The sequence below is a fragment of the Rhinichthys klamathensis genome, unplaced genomic scaffold (assembly GCF_029890125.1).
Source record: "Rhinichthys klamathensis goyatoka isolate OS25496 unplaced genomic scaffold, OSU_Roscu_1.1 h1tg000223l_1, whole genome shotgun sequence".
Lineage (NCBI taxonomy): Eukaryota > Metazoa > Chordata > Actinopteri > Cypriniformes > Leuciscidae > Rhinichthys > Rhinichthys klamathensis.
In genome coordinates, this window is record NW_026606747.1 from 3,238,996 (window position 1) to 3,260,954 (window position 21,959).

A 21,959-nucleotide genomic window follows, 5' to 3' on the forward strand; every position below is an offset into this window, starting at 1 on the left:
GTGAAAAAGACCTCCTTCGAGCCAGAGTCGAACCAGCGACCTAAGGATTGCCAATTTGCCACCTACAGTCCTCCGCTCTACCAGCTGAGCTATCGAAGGCACATCGTTTGGGGACAGAACCTAAACCTATCAGGTTTCGTAAGCTCCGCCTGCCGGCTAAAAGCGCTAGTGGCACAGAGAGACGTCCTGGCTGTTTCCATAAGTGAAGCAAAGACAACACGAACTTCCCATACCGGGATTTGAACCCGGGCCGCCTGGGTGAAAACCAGGAATCCTGACCGCTAGACCATATGGGAACTTCCTCAAGGCTCAAGCAGGCCCTTTGGCTTTTAGTGTGTGACCGCCCCCCTTTAAGAATATGGGAATGATCGTATTTGTATGGTAACCGTTATCCCACTGACAAAGCAGCCTATTGTTGGACTGTCAATTTAAAACATTATTCAACTAATCCAATAATAATAATAACAAAAACTATGGGCTAATAATAATAAAATGGCTATGGGCTGACAGCGAAGCAAAAGAGGCAGAGCGAGCCAGCCAGGAGTCGAACCTGGAATCTTCTGATTCGTAGTCAGACACGTTATCCATTGCGCCAAGCGCGGCGCGCATATGTCTATCTAAGCTATCAAAAGTTGCCTGAAATTGACCCAAAGATCGCAGGATCGAATCCCGCTCGTCCAAACTTTTTATGACTAATGTTAATTATTAGGATAAATGTTATTTAACTACACATTTAAGTCCAGATAATTCTGTCATGTGTATAAATTAACATTTGTATATAATAATACAGTAAACAATAATAATAATAATTATAAGAGGAAGAAGATGAAGAAGAAAAACACAAAAACGTCCAAACACATTATATTTTTTTAATACAATCACAACAATTATTAAAACTGGTAATATTAATAATAGTATTAGTAATAATAATAAATAACTTAAGGCATAACTAAACATAAATAAATGCTTCTCATCTATTATTATTATTATTATTTAAAATTCACTGAGATTCACACGTCATGTCGTTTTCACACAATATGCAGTCAGTGAACACATTTCCACAATGCTTACATTCTCTTAACAGACAAGCAATACCTCCCAACAAAATTATGGATTGTTTTTGTAGTATTTACAAATGTTACAGTAACACACACCATCCCACAATAGCAAAAACAATATTCCAAACCTTAGATATATTATAAAAACCTCTGCTTCTGCAATGATATGAGTTCAAAAACAATATATCTCAGCTGATAAAAAAATAAATAAATAATAATTGACCCCATGTAGTGAGAGATGCAGTGAGTGATGCAGTGAGAGATGCAGTGAGAGATGCAGTGAGAGGTGCAGTGAGAGATGCAGTGAGTGATGCAGTGAGTGATGCAGTGAGTGGTGCAGTGAGAGGTGCAGTGAGAGATGCAGTGAGAGGTGCAGTGAGAGGTGCAGTGAGAGATGCAGTGAGAGATGCAGTGAGAGGTGCAGTGAGAGATGCAGTGAGAGGTGCAGTGAGAGGTGCAGTGAGAGATGCAGTGAGAGGTGCAGTGAGAGGTGCAGTGAGAGGTGCAGTGAGAGATGCAGTGAGTGATGCAGTGAGAGGTGCAGTGAGAGGTGCAGTGAGTGATGCAGTGAGAGGTGCAGCGAGTGATGCAGTGAGAGATGCAGTGAGAGATGCAGTGAGTGATGCAGTGAGTGATGCAGTGAGAGATGCAGTGAGAGATGCAGTGAGAGGTGCAGTGAGAGATGCAGTGAGAGATGCAGTGAGAGGTGCAGTGAGAGGTGCAGTGAGAGATGCAGTGAGAGATGCAGTGAGTGATGCAGTGAGTGATGCAGTGAGAGATGCAGTGAGAGATGCAGTGAGTGATGCAGTGAGTGATGCAGTGAGAGATGCAGTGAGAGATGCAGTGAGAGGTGCAGTGAGAGGTGCAGTGAGTGATGCAGTGAGTGATGCAGTGAGAGGTGCAGTGAGTGATGCAGTGAGAGATGCAGTGAGAGGTGCAGTGAGAGGTGAAGGTGCAGAGAGAGGTGAAAAAAACTGATTTGCTTTTTACTGGAATGCTTTTGAATGTGAACAGTACGGTAAATGTGGACATAAAAGTCCCAACCAAGAAATTTAGTGTAAAAACGGGGGATTGCATTTTTTGCATGCAAATACCTGTAAAACTGACACATAAAATTCTATGTAGTTTTTGTAATGTCAACAATAGCCATTATTTTGAAACCTGGTGTACTTTGATTGACTGCATGTACCTTGTGAAGTGAAAACAAGTGTTATTCTTTGACAGAATAATTTCATTTTCAGATTTCCAGTGTTTTGGGAAATTTAGTGTGTAGAGAAAGATGTGTTCTATTTTGAAAGTTAGTATATATTTAACAAAATGTGTTTTTGAGAAGAAAATCATCCATTTGGCCAATTGTGTTTTGTTGGTGTGAGTCTATGTTAAGAGTTTCGAAAAAGTATCTGAAGTATGGGTAAGCGCTTGTTGGCGATTGAAAAAAAAACTGTAAGACAACCACATAAAAGACTTTAACGCTTTGTGTGGCACTTCAATTTATGCTTAGCTGGAACAATGCTAATTTACTCAACATTGTGTGACTGTTGCAGTGTTAACTTCTGGGAGCTGGATGGTGGTCTCGCTCATCACCTTAGCATTGTTGAGGATGCACTCTCGGATGTGCTTGTAGGCACGCACCACCATTGTGAAGCGGGACACCCTCACTCCATCACACCGCACCACGTTTGGATAGAGGGCACAGAGCCTTGTGAAGATGGCCTCCACCACTCGGTTGCAGCTAGGCCACTGTGCAGGACTATGAGCCCCAACGAAACACCTGCAAATTACAGCAGAATACATATTCATTTTAATGTGTGATCGTTACTCTGTTATTTTTCTTGTTTTTTTCCCCCTTTTCTAATCTGTCTGTTTTGCTTTGTGTTGTCCAGATGTTAATTTTTAATATCTGTGCATAGTTATGTTTTGTGGTTTGTTTTATACAAAATTTAAGACAATCAAGAACCTGTGTTTGCTAAATTTAACATACATTTTGGTGCTCTCCACACCTGGTGCCACAATCTTCTTAGTGGCTCTGAATCGTCCCTGTTTTAGGGAGGTTTGGTGACGTCGTGGGTAAATGGTTTTCCTCTTGTCATACTCCCCCAATGCCTGCCATAGGGTGATGATCTTGACGCACTCTTCTCCAGTCAAGGCCAGACGGTGGTCTCTGAGGCTAACCAAGAACTCTGCCAAGTCCTGCACGGCTCCATACCCCCCAATATTATCAGGTCCAACAGAATCCTAAAATAAAAGATAATTTAGGAACTTTTGATAGCAGCAATGAATACAAATATTTACATGAAAGCACAGCAAACATAACTAAGATTTTGTTTACAGACGTAAATGTACACTGGGCCCTTACATCATGTGAAGTGTTCTCTTCAGATGTCAGAAGACCAGTTTCAGCTGATAATTGGTCCACTGGAACTACATGAAAAAGGCAAACATTCAGTTTAAATTTGTATTTTTGCCTTTCAATAAGACATATATACATAGAGGTGGTGATAATTGTTGTCACAATAACTCTATATAGATACTTTGGTAAACTCACAGCTATGTGCTCCAGGAAAGAGTCCTGGCTTTGAATGACTGTGCAGTGGGCTGGTGACAGGAGACGGAGGGACCACAGACGATGATGAAATGGAGCAGGTGACAGATGTCACTGGTGATGGAGGAACCACAGACAATGATGAAATGGAGCTGGTGACAGGAGATGTCACTGGTGATGGAGGAACCACAGACAATGATGAAATGGAGCTGGTGACAGGAGATGTCACTGGTGATGGAGGAACCACAGACAATGATGAAATGGAGCTGGTGACAGGAGGGGTTGGAGATGATGCTGCAGACACTGATGCTTGTGAAGAGGCAACAGGTGTCCGTTCTGTGTCAAAGGTGGGGACAGTGATGTCCTGAAACTCCTCAAGTTCAGCATAACCTTCATCCACTTCTATACCAACCTCAGTGGTCTCGGACTCTTCAATGGCCAACTTGTAGTCCTGCAGAACTTTACCAGTTTGCTGGTAAAGGTATTCCACTCCAATAAGCTCACCTTTAAAATATTAAAACATTGAAAATTAGATAATATACCAGGATATTATATTATAATACAGAGGTTAAATGGTATGTGTACACTTAAAAAAAAAAGTGACCAAAAACAACAAATAGTTATCTACCAGTGTACTTTCTTGGCCCAACATAAGGGATGATTTTCTTGCCCATAACCTCCTCTGCAAGAGTATTGACAGCATGACGCAGAAGATGATTGTAGGAATGGGGCTGCTGCTCATCAGTTGTTGCTGCCACAGCCCGGTCCTCATTCCACCTTGCAAGTCCATCCAAAAGATACGCCTGGAAGAAGGTGTCACTCGCCAGCGTACCTGTAAATTCAAAAAAGAAAAATAAGACCACACAAAAATGTCATATGGATACACAAATAGCTGTTCCCATAGTTATTTTAATATATAATTAAATCAAATCTTATTTTAATAATTCAGTTAAGTCACTTATTTACCTGGGATGAATCTGTTAAGGTGCAGGTGAAATGACTCAAGCGAAGTGGAACCTCTGGCACAGCGGTGGGTTGGCAGACGGTGCCCTCCCTTCACTACAGTGCCCGTCTGCATGTAGAGCTGCACACCTACAGGATCCTGGATGCAGGCCACATGCTTCCGCTGGGACTTCAATATCTCTCTCATCCGGGCTGAGTTTATTAGTGGGACTCCCATAGTGTCACGACCAGCATCTCCATCAAAGGCCTGAATATGGCTCTCAATCAGCGCCAGGGTGTCCTTGGTCCCGCGAGTGGTTCTCCTGCAATGTAGGGCTAGCTCGTTACGGCTGATACTGCGCAGCACATCAGCCTCGGATGTAGGTTTCCAGTTAGCTTCTAGCTCTGCATGCTTTGCCTTCTTCAGGGCCGTCAGGTCAACCTGGTCCCACATGAAAATACAGTGGCTGAGGCGACTCATAAATGTGGCATACAACTGATGAGAGTCAGTGGTGCAACCCACAGCAAACCTCCGCATGAAGTGCCATACATCCAAACGGATGATCATTTGCTCCCACTCTTCAAACATTCTTCTCAGAAGAGTGTTGCCACAGCAGTCTCGGTCAACATACAGTATCTCGGGAGGAGCCACCCCAGCCACTCTGTATCTTTTAATGAGGCCTTCAATCATTGGCCCGAGACCAAAACCTTCACTGGCTGTGAGCACGGACATGATCACCTGTCCGTGCTCATTACCAACATTGGTTGCCCAGGTAGCAGTGCCATAGCTGCGTCCAGCTAGTTTTCTGGCCACTTTTTTTGTTGAATCCATTTTTAAGATCCGACCATATTGCGATGTGATAGTGGCCTTGATCTCATCCAGCCTTTGCAGGACATCCTGGGCGTACACCTGCATCAGCCACCGATGCTTAGGGACAGAAGGCATTGAAGGAGCAGATTCAAATGTCACAGGCAGGATCAGGCTCGAAGTGACAGCACTGGCAATCCCCTTGCAATCTGTCAGATACTGGACTGTCTTTTGCAACCACACCTCAGTATGACGTTCCTGCAGCTTGCGCTGGATCTGGCTGCTGCTGTTTCCCAGCCCTCGCTGACGCATCAAACATACTACCTCGACGTCACATGCAAGTTTTGATGTAAGAATGCAAGGGAACTGCACCCTGTGGCCAATGTCGAGCTGGGAGACGATATCATGGCTCCAGCTGATGACTTTCCTCTTACATCTTCGGCAGGCCAGGTACTCAGATGCCACAAAGTATATCTTACCCAAGGCAAACACCTGCCTGATCTTTTGATGCAAGCCAGCTGAGGTCAGAAGGTCTTTCTGACAGTCTGGATGTGGACAGGTCAGCTTCACTTGCCACAGTTTTCGTGGCATCCAGAGCAGCAGGGGATGGCCAAAGTAGTTCTCTAAGGGAGGGCAATTACTGGTCTTCAGTGGAACCTGTGGAGGATACCACCAAAGTTTGTCCACCCTGCTAAAGATCAGCTCAGGATGGCCCTGTGCTGTCCACCTGAACAGGGCCTTGGAAATCCACCTCTGATCCACTTCAGGCAGAGTGTGTATCCATCCAGATGGAAGACAGACTCGTTGTGCTGGGGAAAAAAACAAAAAATTTAATAAATACAACAAATGCAAATTCGCAATAACTTCCCTTAACTTTTTTATCCCTGGAATGGAACTTGAATATTTTGTTGCATATTTTAAATAAGTATAAACGTACATGCCAGATGTACCATCTCAAACTTAGTTGCCTCTGCCAGCAGTGTGCTGTCATCTATCTCAATGGACACAGTCGGGCGAGTGAGGATAGCTGAGGTCCCTGTGGCTGCCTCAATGGACACAGTCGGGTTATTGAGGATTGCTGAGGTCCCTGTGCCTGCCTCAATGGACACAGTCGGGCGAGTGAGGGTGGCTGAGGGCCGCGTACGTGCCTGGGCCAAAGCTACAAAACAAAACACAGAACAGATAAACATGACTACAGAACAATAAATCCTAAAATCCTACAAAGCAATAAATACTAAACACACCAAAAAAGTGTTATACAAATAAATGTTTGCTTACAAGGTGTGGATTTGACGGGGGAAACCAGCCTTTCAATGGTCTTGGTCAGGCTTTTCTGGTTAGGCAACTTCCTAAACAAGAGGGAGCGGAGAGAGGCGGTGGAAGTATGGGTGGAGGCAGCGTGCTGGGTGGTGGTTGTAGCGTGCTGGGTGGAGGCAGCGTGCTGGGTGGTGGTAGCGTGCTGGGAGGTGATGGTAGCGTACTGGGTGGTGATGGTAGCATGCTGGGTGGAGGCAGCGTGTTGGGTGGTGGTAGCGTGCTGGGTGGTGGTAGCGTGCTGGGTGGTGGTAGCGTGCTGGGTGGAGGTAGCGTGCTGGGTGGTGGTAGCGTGCTGGGTGGTGGTAGCGTGCTGGGTGGAGGTAGCGTGCTGGGTGGAGGTAGTGTGCTGGGTGGTGGTAGCGTGCTGGGTGGTGGTAGCGTGCTGGGTGGAGGTAGCGTGCTGGGTGGTGGCAGCGTGCTGGAGAGCTTTCCCAGCATATTGCTCTTCCTTCATGGCAATGGCAATTCTGCCAGAAGGAAAGAGCTCAAAATACTCCCTGAAACTCTCTTTGTTGTGGGCATGTTCTTGGGAGTCTTTGCTGCCTCCTGTGGGGTCCCTCTTCATAGCTGCCACCAAGTAAGCTGCATACCCCAGGGCATTTTCAGCCACCCACTTGAATGTTTGCCCTCGAAATACACCAAACTGGATTTCAAAGAAACCCAGCAGGTGCTTTCTGTTAGCTAGATCTCCATGGTGCTGATTTAAGCTTTTCTTGGCCTTGTCCAGCACTATGTCAGGGGACAGGGGTCTTGTGTACGGCTTTCCTTTGTTGGCCTCCTTCACCTTTGCCGCTTCCATTGTATCAGTCAGATTCAGGCTGCCATCAGCTCGTCTCCTTAAGCGAGGTTCCATCTAAATAAATAAAAATGTTTGAAGATATAAAGACTTTAGAGAAAGAAACAGACAAACACATTTGGTAACACATTAGTTAATACAGCCGTGCATATTACATTACTATATTTACTCATGATCACCTTGTAATGTTGATTATATATTATGCTTTGTGTGTCTATATTTTTCTACCTTGTAATGTTGATTATATATTATGCTTTGTGTGTCTATATTTTTCTACCTTGTAATGTTGATTATATATTATGCTTTGTGTGTCTATATTTTTCTACCTTGTAATGTTGATTATATATTATGCTTTGTGTGTCTATATTTTTCTACCTTGTAATGTTGATTATATATTATGCTTTGTGTGTCTATATTTTTCTACCTTGTAATGTTGATTATATATTATGCTTTGTGTGTCTATATTTTTCTACCTTGTAATGTTGATTATATATTATGCTTTGTGTGTCTATATTTTTCTACCTTGTAATGTTGATTATATATTATGCTTTGTGTGTCTATATTTTTCTACCTTGTAATGTTGATTATATATTATGCTTTGTGTGTCTATATTTTTCTACCTTGTAATGTTGATTATATATTATGCTTTGTGTGTCTATATTTTTCTAACAGGCTTAAAATGTTGATTTACATATCAGAATCTCAGAATGATCCCAGAGTAAGATGTCATTTTTTCAATAATTATTATACCATTATTATACCATTGTTATACCACTACTTTCCCCTCTTTTAAATTTCCTTTGCTCTATTACAAGTAACAGTTAAATGTAATGCATTCAAAATGTTAGCCTACTTAACGTTAGCTAAAAAAAAGTTAGTTTAGCATAAAAATATAGTAAAAGTACTAAAAGTAGAAGCATAATGTACACTATATTACAGTAATTGAATTATAATTAGTGATGCCTTAGTGTGTAACAATCATTTTAATGTTGCAACTGGTAAAGCTGTAGTAAACTGTAATGTTATGCTTTGTTCTGCTTGGTCGCTTTATCTATAAACACATTTTTTAATTATATTTTGTATGAATTACTTGAATTATTAGCTAGTCTGAGACACATGTTATTCATATAAAACAACTATATATTTGGCACTTCACTTTTATTGACAAAAGACTGACTTACTTTGCGAATTTTGATCCGAAGTTAATCAATGAATGTGATCCTCTTCTCCGGTCCCAATTCGCAAGTCTCTGGGGGGGAGGTGACTCTTGCCGTTTATTGGTCAATTCTTGGTTAGTTACTAGGCTGAATCATGGTAGCGATGAGAGCCGCGATTGGCCATAAGCGTACGAATCTTGGTTGCAGCAGGGAACGTGATTGGCTGTCATAACCAAGAATAGTACGAATCTTGGTTGCAGCAGGGAACGTGATTGGCTGTCATAACCAAGAATAACCACGATTTACAGGCGGCATGAAGCGCCACTGGCCCACCAGTCAGGCAGCCTTGAGTGCATTTGCCTCGCCCAGGGGGTTCAGTTTCCTCCCATTCCTGTGCTGGCATAATAGACACTATAAAATTGTCTTAAAGCAAGGTCCCTGTGACAGTACCCATGCAATGCATCTGAAAAGACGCATGGTATTGTATGGTAACCGTTATCGAGAAGCATGGCCAATGAAATGTTTGCTTGTGAAAAAGACCTCCTTCGAGCTAGAGTCAAACCAGCGACCTAAGGATTGCCAATTTGCCACCTACAGTCCTCCGCTCTACCAGCTGAGCTATCGAAGGCACATCATTTGGGGACAGAACCTAAACCTATCAGGTTTCGAAAGCTCCGCCTGCCGGCTAAAAGTGCTAGTGGCACAGAGAGACGTCCTGGCTGTTTCCATAAGTGAAGCAAAGACAACACGAACTTCCCATACCGGGAGTCGAACCCGGGCCGCCTGGGTGAAAACCAGGAATCCTGACCGCTAGACCATATGGGAACTTCCTCAAGCTTCAAGCCTCAAGCCTCAAGCAGGCCCTTTGGCTTTTAGTGTGTGACCGCCCCCCTTTAAGAATATGGGAATGATCCGAAGGGATAGTTTACTGAATTCAATTTCATCTGGCTCATCGGAGGGAGCTCTCATTTGCCTCGCCCAGGGGGTTCAGTTTCCTCCCATTCCTGTGCTGGCATAATAGACACTATAAACTGGTCGCAAAGCAAGGTCCTTGTGACAGTACCCATGCAATGCATCTGAAAAGATGCATGGTATTGTATGGTAACCGTTATCCCACTGACAAAGCAGCCTATTGTTGGACTGTCAATTTAAAATATTATTCAACTAATCCAATAATAATAATAACAAAAACTATGGGCTAATAATAATAAAATGGCTATGGGCTGACAGCGAAGCAAAAGAGGCAGAGCGAGGCCAGCCAGGAGTCGAACCTGGAATCTTCTGATTCGTAGTCAGACGCGTTATCCATTGCGCCACTGGCCCACCAGTCAGGCACCCTTGAGTGCATTTGCCTCGCCCAGGGGGTTCAGTTTCCTCCCATTCCTGTGCTGGCATAATAGACACTATAAACTTGTCGCAAAGCAAGGTCCTTGTGACAGTACCCATGCAATGCATCTGAAAAGATGCATGGTATTGTATGGTAACCGTTATCCCACTGACAAAGCAGCCTATTGTTGGACTGTCAATTTAAAATATTATTCAACTAATCCAATAATAATAATAACAAAAACTATGGGCTAATAATAATAACATGGCTATGGGCTGACAGCAAAGCAAATGAGGCAGAGCGAGCCAGCCAGGAGTCGAACCTGGAATCTTCTGATTCGTAGTCAGACGCGTTATCCATTGCGCCACTGGCCCACCAGTCAGGCACCCTTGAGTGCATTTGCCTCGCCCAGGGGGTTCAGTTTCCTCCCATTCCTGTGCTGGCATAATAGACACTATAAACTTGTCGCAAAGCAAGGTCCTTGTGACAGTACCCATGCAATGCATCTGAAAAGATGCATGGTATTGTATGGTAACCGTTATCCCACTGACAAAGCAGCCTATTGTTGGACTGTCAATTTAAAATATTATTCAACTAATCCAATAATAATAATAACAAAAACTATGGGCTAATAATAATAACATGGCTATGGGCTGACAGCAAAGCAAATGAGGCAGAGCGAGCCAGCCAGGAGTCGAACCTGGAATCTTCTGATTCGTAGTCAGACGCGTTATCCATTGCGCCACTGGCCCACCAGTCAGGCACCCTTGAGTGCATTTGCCTCGCCCAGGGAGTTCAGTTTCCTCCCATTCCTGTGCTGGCATAATAGACACTATAAACTTGTCTTAAAGCAAGGTCCTTGTGACAGTACCCATGCAATGCATCTGAAAAGACGCATGGTATTGTATGGTAACCGTTATCCCACTGACAAAGCAGCCTATTGTTGGACTGTCAATTTAAAATATTATTCAACTAATCCAATAATAATAATAACAAAAACTATGCACGCGACTTGTTGGTGTCCGGCTGGGCAGAGGCCTGTCATGACATCTACTTTTTCTCATGCCAATAACAGGCCTGGAGCCAACGTCAGGAAGGGGTCTGATGAGGAGCCTGCTATAAAAAGCTTCAAGTTGGAGGCGTCACATGTTGGTGATCTCGGTTGCTTTGTTTTCATGGCAAGTTGTGGTGTTGTTAGGATATTCCTACAGAGCCAGTGACAGTTTCTCAGTGGAATAACTGTGATCCAGGGTCAGAGACGTCTCCTCTCCTGGAGGAAAATTCAAGCCTTAGTGGTCTTGCTTGAGCAGTTGCTGCAAAATCTGGTAGAGGCACACAGCCAGGCTTGACGGGAAAGAGTCAGCAGACCTTCCCTGGTGGTCTAGTGGTTAGGATTTGGCGCTCTCACCGCCGTGGCCCGGGTTCGATTCCCGGTCAGGGAATGAGCTTTTGCCCTCCAGCGGCGGTCGCGATTGCAAAACGCTGGACTACCAACTCAAGCGCTGACGGCCTCGTCGAGAAGCATGGCCAATGAAATGTTTGCTTGTGAAAAAGACCTCCTTCGAGCCAGAGTCGAACCAGCGACCTAAGGATTGCCAATTTGCCACCTACAGTCCTCCGCTCTACCAGCTGAGCTATCGAAGGCACATCGTTTGGGGACAGAACCTAAACCTATCAGGTTTCGTAAGCTCCGCCTGCCGGCTAAAAGTGCTAGTGGCACAGAGAGACGTCCTGGCTGTTTCCATAAGTGAAGCAAAGACAACACGAACTTCCCATACCGGGAGTCGAACCCGGGCCGCCTGGGTGAAAACCAGGAATCCTGACCGCTAGACCATATGGGAACTTCCTCAAGGCTCAAGCAGGCCCTTTGGCTTTTAGTGTGTGACCGCCCCCCTTTAAGAATATGGGAATGATCGTTTTTGTATGGTAACCGTTAACCCACTGACAAAGCAGCCTATTGTTGGACTGTCAATTTAAAACATTATTCAACTAATCCAATAATAATAATAACAAAAACTATGGGCTAATAATAATAAAATGGCTATGGGCTGACAGCGAAGCAAAAGAGGAAGAGCGAGCCAGCCAGGAGTCGAACCTGGAATCTTCTGATTCGTAGTCAGACGCGTTATCCATTGCGCCACTGGCCCACCAGTCAGGCAGCCTTGAGTGCATTTGCCTCGCCCAGGGGATTCAGTTTCCTCCCATTCCTGTGCTGGCATAATAGACACTATAAACTTGTCTTAAAGCAAGGTCCTTGTGACAGTACCCATGCAATGCATCTGAAAAGATGCATGGTATTGTATGGTAACCGTTATCCCACTGACAAAGCAGCCTATTGTTGGACTGTCAATTTAAAACATTATTCAACTAATCCAATAATAATAATAACAAAAACTATGGGCTAATAATAATAACATGGCTATGGGCTGACAGCGAAGCAAATGAGGCAGAGCGAGCCAGCCAGGAGTTGAACCTGGAATCTTCTGATTCGTAGTCAGACGCGTTATCCATTGCGCCAAGCGCGGCGCGCATATGTCTATCTAAGCTATCAAAAGTTGCCTGAAATGGACCCAAAGATCGCAGGATCGAATCCCGCTCGTCCAAACTTTTTATGACTAATGTTAATTATTAGGATAAATGTTATTTAACTACACATTTAAGTCCAGATAATTCTGTCATGTGTATAAATTAACATTTGTATATAATAATACAGTAAACAATAATAATTATAATTATAAGAGGAAGAAGATGAAGAAGAAAAACACAAAAACGTCCAAACACATTATATTTTTTTAATACAATCACAACAATTATTAAAACTGGTAATATTAATAATAGTATTAGTAATAATAATAAATAACTTAAGGCATAACTAAACATAAATAAATGCTTCTCATCTATTATTATTATTATTATTTAAAATATATATTATTATAATAATAATAGTAATAATGATATTAATGATAATCAGGTACATAAATAACTTAAATGCTTCTCATCTATTATTATTATTAATAATAATAATAGTAATAATGATATTAATGATAATCAGGTACATAAATAACTTAAGGCATAAGTTAACATAATAAAATAACTAAAATAAACTCTTCTCATCCAGGCAACCACCTGTTGCCCAGAAATTAAAATGTGTATATAATTTTAGTGTAGTTGTTGTAGTCAATAATACAGTAAACAATAATAATAATGAAAAGAGGAAGTAGATGAATAAGAAAAAACACAGAAACATCCAAACCCATTAAAATTTTTTAATATAATCACATTCCGGTACATAAATAACTTAAGGCATAGCTAAAACATAAATAAACTAAACAAATGCTTCTCATCTATTATTTTTATTATTATTAAAAATATATATTATTATTAATAATAATAGTAATAATGATGATATTAATGATAATCAGGTACATAAATAACTTAAGGCATAAGTTAACGTAACAAAATAACTAAAATAAACTGTTCTCATCCAGGCAACCACCTGTTGCCCTGTGACAGCTACTAACAGGACCATTAAAACAATGGACCACCAATCTCTGGATACTGTAGTTTCTTTTCCTGGGCCAAGTATTTTACTTAACTCCAATAAGAATTAAATTACCTGATACAGTATACCGGTCTTTCACTCCTATTCTAAAAACTGTAAACAAATGTAATCAAATAAAGTGTAAGAAAAGTAAAATGAATAAAACACAAATAAAGGTACAAACACAACACCCATTATCCCCATCCTACTCACAGATGCATGCGCGCAACACACACACACACACACACACACACACACACACACACACACACACACACACACACACTAACCATGTTTAAAAATTATTCAAAAGGCATCACACACATAGTTGTTATACATTTTAAAGACAGCTGTCGTTGTTATGTTGTATAATCAAACATTAATCAAATAAATAAATAAAAATAACATGCTGAAAGAGCAATTTTAAGAAGCTGGAGGGTTGTCATTTCCTGGCTTTTTTTTCCTATAACCTCGTTCCATCAGCACAGCTCTCCATTCATCATATGATTTAGTCTCAGACTCTTCGCAGTACCAGTTGCCAAAGTACTGCAGATGTGTTGGTGGCTTTCTCTCCTTATTGCACTTTCTGCAAAGAATGACGTCTGTCTTCCTAACATACTTTCTTGTCACTGTTCCAGCGCTCTCCCTCTTCTGTTTTCTCTTTCTATATTGCTGAGTGGAGTAAGGAACCGGTTGACTGGATGTCTGTGTCTGAGCTGATGGTGGCATAGCTGAAGGTAATGGGAGGTTGAAGAACATCACCTGTGAGGTACCAGGAACTGTAGGAAGCTGCACAGGTGGTAAAATGAAAGGGAGAGAGACAGGTGGTGCTGGTGCAATAGGGACAGGAAGTCCTTGATGTGATGGTGGAGCCTGGAAGATGGCCTGAGGTTGCGACCTCCCTTTGAGTTTAGCCTCCCCAGCAGTATTTGGTGGCAGGATAAAAAGGTGTGGCTCTGACAAATTGCTGGAACAGAGAGTCGGTCCTTTCTGCATAGCAGCAGGAAGGTTCTCAGGTCCTGCCATGGGTGCTTCAGGGGCTTGGATACCCTGTTTCAATATCTCCTGTTCCTGTGACTTACAACGCCTGCTGTACCTGGGAAAACATAAAGCAACCAATTTGAATAAACATTTAAGCAGTAATACAAAAGATGGTGTGTTCAACTACTGTTTGATCATGACTATGATGCAACAGCAAGACACAGCTGAGATCACAGAGCAATTGATCTCACCCTTGTCTCGTGTATCATTGCTTTAGTAAAATGCCGCTGGTACGGTAGTAGCTGTTCGTTTGTATGTGTGTTGGAAAGCTGTTTATGGAGATACGTTGTACTGATTATTGATTCTTGCAGTCTGTTGAAGACCATGTCGTGAGCAATAAATCTTATTTTTCATAATGGAGAAGAAAGCAGAAGTTGGACTCTTGTTGATTTGTTTCTAGCCAACAAGTCAAAGCAGCCATAGCTATATTACAGTTTTTTTCAGTCGCTAACAAGTATTTGTCCAAACAGTTGTCACATTTTCAAAACTCTAAACACAATTAGCACAGCATCGATCTTTTGTGGCCATACCATTCACACGTCATGTCGTTTTCACACAATATGCAGTCAGTGAACACATTTCCAAAATGCTTACATTCTCTTAACAGACAAGCAATACCTCCCAACAAAATGATGGATTGTTTTTGTAGTATTTACAAATGTTACAGTAACACACACCATCCCACAATAGCAAAAACAATATTCCAAACCTTAGATATATTATAAAAACCTCTGCTTCTGCAATGATATGAGTTCAAAAACAATATATCTCAGCTGATAAAAAAATAAAATAATAATAATTGACCCCATGCAGTGAGAGATGCAGTGAGAGGTGCAGTGAGAGGTGTAGTGAGAGATGCAGTGAGAGATGCAGTGAGAGATGCAGTGAGTGATGCAGTGAGAGATGCAGTGAGAGATGCAGTGAGAGATGCAGTGAGAGATGCAGTGAGTGATGCAGTGAGAGATGCAGTGAGAGATGCAGTGAGAGATGCAGTGAGAGATGCAGTGAGTGATGCAGTGAGAGGTACAGTGAGAGATGCAGTGAGTGATGCAGTGAGTGATGCAGTGAGAGATGCAGTGAGAGATGCAGTGAGTGATGCAGTGAGAGATGCAGTGAGTGATGCAGTGAGAGGTACAGTGAGAGATGCAGTGAGAGGTGCAGTGAGAGATGCAGTGAGAGATGCAGTGAGAGATGCAGTGAGAGGCGTAGTGAGAGATGCAGTGAGAGATGCAGTGAGAGGTGTAGTGAGAGATGCAGTGAGTGATGCAGTGAGAGATGCAGTGAGTGATGCAGTGAGAGGTGCAGTGAGTGATGCAGTGAGATGTGCAGTGAGAGGTGCAGTAAGAGATGCAGTGAGATGCAGTGAGTGATGCAGTGAGTGATGCAGTGAGAGATGCAGTGAGAGATGCAGTGAGAGGTGCAGTGAGAGATGCAGTGAGTGATGCAGTGAGTGATGCAGTGAGTGATGCAGTGAGAGATGCAGTGAGAGATGCAGTGAGTGATGCAGTGAGAGATGCAGTGAGTGATGCAGTGAGAGATGCAGTGAGAGATGCAGTGAGAGGTGAAGGTGCAGAGAGAGGTGAAAAAAACTGATTTGCTTTTTACTGGAATGATTTTGAATGTGAACAGTACGGTAAATGTGGACATAAAAGTCCCAACCAAGAAATTTAGTGTAAAAACGGGGGATTGCATTTTTTGCATGCAAATACCTGTAAAACTGACACATAAAAGTCTATGTAGTTTTTGTAATGTCAACAATAGCCATTATTTTGAAACCTGGTGTACTTTGATTGACTGCATGTACCTTGTGAAGTGAAAACAAGTGTTATTCTTTGACAGAATAATTTCATTTTCAGATTTCCAGTGTTTTGGGAAATTTAGTGTGTAGAGAAAGATGTGTTCTATTTTGAAAGTTAGTATATATTTAACAAAATGTGTTTTTGAGAAGAAAATCATCCATTTGGCCAATTGTGTTTTGTTGGTGTGAGTCTGTGTTAAGAGTTTCGAAAAAGTATCTGAAGTATGGGTAAGCGCTTGTTGGCGATTGAAAAAAAAACTGTAAGACAACCACATAAAAGACTTTAACGCTTTGTGTGGCACTTCAATTTATGCTTAGCTGGAACAATGCTAATTTACTCACCATTGTGTGACTGTTGCAGTGTTAACTTCTGGGAGCTGGATGGTGGTCTCGCTCATCACCTTAGCATTGTTGAGGATGCACTCTCGGATGTGCTTGTAGGCACGCACCACCATTGTGAAGCGGGACACCCTCACTCCATCACACCGCACCACGTTTGGATAGAGGGCACAGAGCCTTGTGAAGATGGCCTCCACCACTCGGTTGCAGCTAGGCCACTGTGCAGGACTATGAGCCCCAACGAAACACCTGCAAATTACAGCAGAATACATATTCATTTCAATGTGTGATCGTTACTCTGTTATTTTTCTTGTTTTTTTCCCCCTTTTCTAATCTGTCTGTTTTGCTTTGTGTTGTCCAGATGTTAATTTTTAATATCTGTGCATAGTTATGTTTTGTGGTTTGTTTTATACAAAATTTAAGACAATCAAGAACCTGTGTTTGCTAAATTTAACATACCTTTTGGTGCTCTCCACACCTGGTGCCACAATCTTCTTAGTGGCTCTGAATCGTCCCTGTTTTAGGGAGGTTTGGTGACGTCGTGGGTAAATGGTTTTCCTCTTGTCATACTCCCCCAATGCCTGCCATAGGGTGATGATCTTGACGCACTCTTCTCCAGTCAAGGCCAGACGGTGGTCTCTGAGGCTAACCAAGAACTCTGCCAAGTCCTGCACGGCTCCATACCCCCCAATATTATCAGGTCCAACAGAATCCTAAAATAAAAGATAATTTAGGAACTTTTGATAGCAGCAATGAATACAAATATTTACATGAAAGCACAGCAAACATAACTAAGATTTTGTTTACAGACGTAAATGTACACTGGGCCCTTACATCATGTGAAGTGTTCTCTTCAGATGTCAGAAGACCAGTTTCAGCTGATAATTGGTCCACTGGAACTACATGAAAAAGGCAAACATTCAGTTTAAATTTGTATTTTTGCCTTTCAATAAGACATATATACATAGAGGTGGTGATAATTGTTGTCACAATAACTCTATATAGATACTTTGGTAAACTCACAGCTATGTGCTCCAGGAAAGAGTCCTGGCTTTGAATGACTGTGCAGTGGGCTGGTGACAGGAGACGGAGGGACCACAGACGATGATGAAATGGAGCAGGTGACAGATGTCACTGGTGATGGAGGAACCACAGACAATGATGAAATGGAGCTGGTGACAGGAGATGTCACTGGTGATGGAGGAACCACAGACAATGATGAAATGGAGCTGGTGACAGGAGATGTCACTGGTGATGGAGGAACCACAGACAATGATGAAATGGAGCTGGTGACAGGAGGGGTTGGAGATGATGCTGCAGACACTGATGCTTGTGAAGAGGCAACAGGTGTCCGTTCTGTGTCAAAGGTGGGGACAGTGATGTCCTGAAACTCCTCAAGTTCAGCATAACCTTCATCCACTTCTATACCAACCTCAGTGGTCTCGGACTCTTCAATGGCCAACTTGTAGTCCTGCAGAACTTTACCAGTTTGCTGGTGAAGGTATTCCACTCCAATAAGCTCACCTTTAAAATATTAAAACATTGAAAATTAGATAATATACCAGGATATTATATTATAATACAGAGGTTAAATGGTATGTGTACACTTAAAAAAAATGTGACCAAAAACAACAAATAGTTATCTACCAGTGTACTTTCTTGGCCCAACATAAGGGATGATTTTCTTGCCCATAACCTCCTCTGCAAGAGTATTGACAGCATGACGCAGAAGATGATTGTAGGAATGGGGCTGCTGCTCATCAGTTGTTGCTGCCACAGCCCGGTCCTCATTCCACCTTGCAAGTCCATCCAAAAGATACGCCTGGAAGAAGGTGTCACTCGCCAGCGTACCTGTAAATTCAAAAAAGAAAAATAAGACCACACAAAAATGTCATATGGATACACAAATAGCTGTTCCCATAGTTATTTTAATATATAATTAAATCAAATCTTATTTTAATAATTCAGTTAAGTCACTTATTTACCTGGGATGAATCTGTTAAGGTGCAGGTGAAATGACTCAAGCGAAGTGGAACCTCTGGCACAGCGGTAGGTTGGCAGACGGTGCCCTCCCTTCACTACAGTGCCCGTCTGCATGTAGAGCTGCACACCTACAGGATCCTGGATGCAGGCCACATGCTTCCGCTGGGACTTCAATATCTCTCTCATCCGGGCTGAGTTTATTAGTGGGACTCCCATAGTGTCACGACCAGCATCTCCATCAAAGGCCTGAATATGGCTCTCAATCAGCGCCAGGGTGTCCTTGGTCCCGCGAGTGGTTCTCCTGCAATGTAGGGCTAGCTCGTTACGGCTGATACTGCGCAGCACATCAGCCTCGGATGTAGGTTTCCAGTTAGCTTCTAGCTCTGCATGCTTTGCCTTCTTCAGGGCCGTCAGGTCAACCTGGTCCCACATGAAAATACAGTGGCTGAGGCGACTCATAAATGTGGCATACAACTGATGAGAGTCAGTGGTGCAACCCACAGCAAACCTCCGCATGAAGTGCCATACATCCAAACGGATGATCATTTGCTCCCACTCTTCAAACATTCTTCTCAGAAGAGTGTTGCCACAGCAGTCTCGGTCAACATACAGTATCTCGGGAGGAGCCACCCCAGCCACTCTGTATCTTTTAATGAGGCCTTCAATCATTGGCCCGAGACCAAAACCTTCACTGGCTGTGAGCACGGACATGATCACCTGTCCGTGCTCATTACCAACATTGGTTGCCCAGGTAGCAGTGCCATAGCTGCGTCCAGCTAGTTTTCTGGCCACTTTTTTTGTTGAATCCATTTTTAAGATCCGACCATATTGCGATGTGATAGTGGCCTTGATCTCATCCAGCCTTTGCAGGACATTCTGGGCGTACACCTGCATCAGCCACCGATGCTTAGGGACAGAAGGCATTGAAGGAGCAGATTCAAATGTCACAGGCAGGATCAGGCTCGAAGTGACAGCACTGGCAATCCCCTTGCAATCTGTCAGATACTGGACTGTCTTTTGCAACCACACCTCAGTATGACGTTCCTGCAGCTTGCGCTGGATCTGGCTGCTGCTGTTTCCCAGCCCTCGCTGACGCATCAAACATACTACCTCGACGTCACATGCAAGTTTTGATGTAAGAATGCAAGGGAACTGCACCCTGTGGCCAATGTCGAGCTGGGAGACGATATCATGGCTCCAGCTGATGACTTTCCTCTTACATCTTCGGCAGGCCAGGTACTCAGATGCCACAAAGTATATCTTACCCAAGGCAAACACCTGCCTGATCTTTTGATGCAAGCCAGCTGAGGTCAGAAGGTCTTTCTGACAGTCTGGATGTGGACAGGTCAGCTTCACTTGCCACAGTTTTCGTGGCATCCAGAGCAGCAGGGGATGGCCAAAGTAGTTCTCTAAGGGAGGGCAATTACTGGTCTTCAGTGGAACCTGTGGAGGATACCACCAAGGTTTGTCCACCCTGCTAAAGATCAGCTCAGGATGGCCCTGTGCTGTCCACCTGAACAGGGCCTTGGAAATCCACCTCTGATCCACTTCAGGCAGAGTGTGTATCCATCCAGATGGAAGACAGACTCGTTGTGCTGGGTAAAAAAACAAAAAATTTAATAAATACAACAAATGCAAATTCGCAATAACTTCCCTTAACTTTTTTATCCCTGGAATGGAACTTGAATATTTTGTTGCATATTTTAAATAAGTATAAACGTACATGCCAGATGTACCATCTCAAACTTAGTTGCCTCTGCCAGCAGTGTGCTGTCATCTATCTCAATGGACACAGTCGGGCGAGTGAGGATAGCTGAGGTCCCTGTGGCTGCCTCAATGGACACAGTCGGGTTATTGAGGATTGCTGAGGTCCCTGTGCCTGCCTCAATGGACACAGTCGGGCGAGTGAGGGTGGCTGAGGGCCGCGTACGTGCCTGGGCCAAAGCTACAAAACAAAACACAGAACAGATAAACATGACTACAGAACAATAAATCCTAAAATCCTACAAAGCAATAAATACTAAACACACCAAAAAAGTGTTATACAAATAAATGTTTGCTTACAAGGTGTGGATTTGACGGGGGAAACCAGCCTTTCAATGGTCTTGGTCAGGCTTTTCTGGTTAGGCAACTTCCTAAACAAGAGGGAGCGGAGAGAGGCGGTGGAAGTATGGGTGGAGGCAGCGTGCTGGGTGGTGGTTGTAGCGTGCTGGGTGGAGGCAGCGTGCTGGGTGGTGGTTGTAGCGTGCTGGGTGGAGGCAGCGTGCTGGGTGGTGGTAGCGTGCTGGGAGGTGATGGTAGCGTGCTGGGTGGTGATGGTAGCATGCTGGGTGGAGGCAGCGTGTTGGGTGGTGGTAGCGTGCTGGGTGGTGGCAGCGTGCTGGGTGGTGGTAGCGTGCTGGGTGGTGGTAGCGTGCTGGGTGGAGGTAGCGTGCTGGGTGGTGGTAGCGTGCTGGGTGGTGGTAGCGTGCTGGGTGGAGGTAGCGTGCTGGGTGGTGGCAGCGTGCTGGAGAGCTTTCCCAGCATTTTGCTCTTCCTTCATGGCAATGGCAATTCTGCCAGAAGGAAAGAGCTCAAAATACTCCCTGAAACTCTCTTTGTTGTGGGCATGTTCTTGGGAGTCTTTGCTGCCTCCTGTGGGGTCCCTCTTCATAGCTGCCACCAAGTAAGCTGCATACCCCAGGGCATTTTCAGCCACCCACTTGAATGTTTGCCCTCGAAATACACCAAACTGGATTTCAAAGAAACCCAGCAGGTGCTTTCTGTTAGCTAGATCTCCGTGGTGCTGATTTAAGCTTTTCTTGGCCTTGTCCAGCACTATGTCAGGGGACAGGGGTCTTGTGTACGGCTTTCCTTTGTTGGCCTCCTTCACCTTTGCCGCTTCCATTGTATCAGTCAGATTCAGGCTGCCATCAGCTCGTCTCCTGAAGCGAGGTTCCATCTAAATAAATACAAATGTTTGAATATATTAAGACTTTAGAGAAAGAAACAGACAAACACATTTGGTAACACATTAGTTAATACAGCCGTGCATATTACATTACTATATTTACTCATGATCACCTTGTAATGTTGATTATATATTATGCTTTGTGTGTCTATTTTTCTACCTTGTAATGTTGATTATATATTATGCTTTGTGTGTCTATATTTTTCTACATTGTAATGTTGATTATATATTATGCTTTGTGTGTCTATATTTTTCTACCTTGTAATGTTGATTATATATTATGCTTTGTGTGTCTATATTTTTCTACCTTGTAATGTTGATTATATATTATGCTTTGTGTGTCTATATTTTTCTACCTTG

General features: G+C 43.3%; 2 protein-coding genes and 8 non-coding genes across 10 annotated transcripts; 1 reads left to right on the top strand and 9 right to left on the bottom strand.

Moving 5' to 3' along the window:
• Positions 1-224: 224 nt before the first annotated feature.
• Positions 225-296, bottom strand: trnae-uuc (transfer RNA glutamic acid (anticodon UUC)). Its single transcript has one exon. It is a non-coding gene; the product is annotated as a tRNA-Glu (tRNA).
• Positions 297-3,577: 3,281 nt separating this feature from the next.
• LOC130097699 (uncharacterized) lies at positions 3,578-6,156 on the bottom strand. The gene is made up of 3 exons (XM_056264639.1): positions 4,567-6,156; positions 4,229-4,432; positions 3,578-4,104 (listed from the first exon to the last, which is right to left on the bottom strand). Exons 1-3 carry the CDS (start codon positions 5,939-5,941, stop codon positions 3,578-3,580), a joined length of 2,106 nt encoding a protein of 701 aa, XP_056120614.1. The 5' UTR covers positions 5,942-6,156.
• Positions 6,157-9,373: 3,217 nt separating this feature from the next.
• trnae-uuc (transfer RNA glutamic acid (anticodon UUC)) lies at positions 9,374-9,445 on the bottom strand. The gene has a single exon. It is a non-coding gene; the product is annotated as a tRNA-Glu (tRNA).
• A 425-nt stretch (positions 9,446-9,870) lies between these two features.
• On the bottom strand, positions 9,871-9,943 carry trnar-acg (transfer RNA arginine (anticodon ACG)). The gene has a single exon. It is a non-coding gene; the product is annotated as a tRNA-Arg (tRNA).
• A 305-nt stretch (positions 9,944-10,248) lies between these two features.
• On the bottom strand, positions 10,249-10,321 carry trnar-acg (transfer RNA arginine (anticodon ACG)). Its single transcript has one exon. It is a non-coding gene; the product is annotated as a tRNA-Arg (tRNA).
• A 305-nt stretch (positions 10,322-10,626) lies between these two features.
• Positions 10,627-10,699, bottom strand: trnar-acg (transfer RNA arginine (anticodon ACG)). The gene has a single exon. It is a non-coding gene; the product is annotated as a tRNA-Arg (tRNA).
• Positions 10,700-11,317: 618 nt separating this feature from the next.
• Positions 11,318-11,389, top strand: trnae-cuc (transfer RNA glutamic acid (anticodon CUC)). Its single transcript has one exon. It is a non-coding gene; the product is annotated as a tRNA-Glu (tRNA).
• Positions 11,390-11,716: 327 nt separating this feature from the next.
• On the bottom strand, positions 11,717-11,788 carry trnae-uuc (transfer RNA glutamic acid (anticodon UUC)). The gene has a single exon. It is a non-coding gene; the product is annotated as a tRNA-Glu (tRNA).
• Positions 11,789-12,021: 233 nt separating this feature from the next.
• On the bottom strand, positions 12,022-12,094 carry trnar-acg (transfer RNA arginine (anticodon ACG)). The gene has a single exon. It is a non-coding gene; the product is annotated as a tRNA-Arg (tRNA).
• A 1,807-nt stretch (positions 12,095-13,901) lies between these two features.
• Positions 13,902-20,026, bottom strand: LOC130097700 (uncharacterized). Its single transcript, XM_056264641.1, has 7 exons — positions 18,652-20,026; positions 18,314-18,517; positions 17,690-18,190; positions 17,501-17,565; positions 17,126-17,379; positions 16,670-16,915; positions 13,902-14,584 (listed from the first exon to the last, which is right to left on the bottom strand). Exons 1-7 carry the CDS (start codon positions 20,024-20,026, stop codon positions 13,912-13,914), a joined length of 3,318 nt encoding a protein of 1,105 aa, XP_056120616.1. The 3' UTR covers positions 13,902-13,911.
• Between the last annotated feature and the right edge of the window lie 1,933 nt (positions 20,027-21,959).

Bases quoted from the DNA above. Each gene is read 5' to 3' on its own strand.
- LOC130097699 (XM_056264639.1), bottom strand. From the start codon at position 5,941: ATGCCACGAAAACTGTGGCAAGTGAAGCTGACCTGTCCACATCCAGAC. The intron at 4,433-4,566 runs GTAAATAAGTGA...TTGAATTTACAG, and splicing joins CCTTAACAGATTCATCCCAG to GTACGCTGGCGAGTGACACC. The intron at 4,105-4,228 runs GTAGATAACTAT...AATATTTTAAAG, and splicing joins TGGGCCAAGAAAGTACACTG to GTGAGCTTATTGGAGTGGAA.
- LOC130097700 (XM_056264641.1), bottom strand. From the start codon at position 20,026: ATGCCACGAAAACTGTGGCAAGTGAAGCTGACCTGTCCACATCCAGAC. The intron at 18,518-18,651 runs GTAAATAAGTGA...TTGAATTTACAG, and splicing joins CCTTAACAGATTCATCCCAG to GTACGCTGGCGAGTGACACC. The intron at 16,916-17,125 runs GTATGTTAAATT...TGTAATTTGCAG, and splicing joins GGTGTGGAGAGCACCAAAAG to GTGTTTCGTTGGGGCTCATA.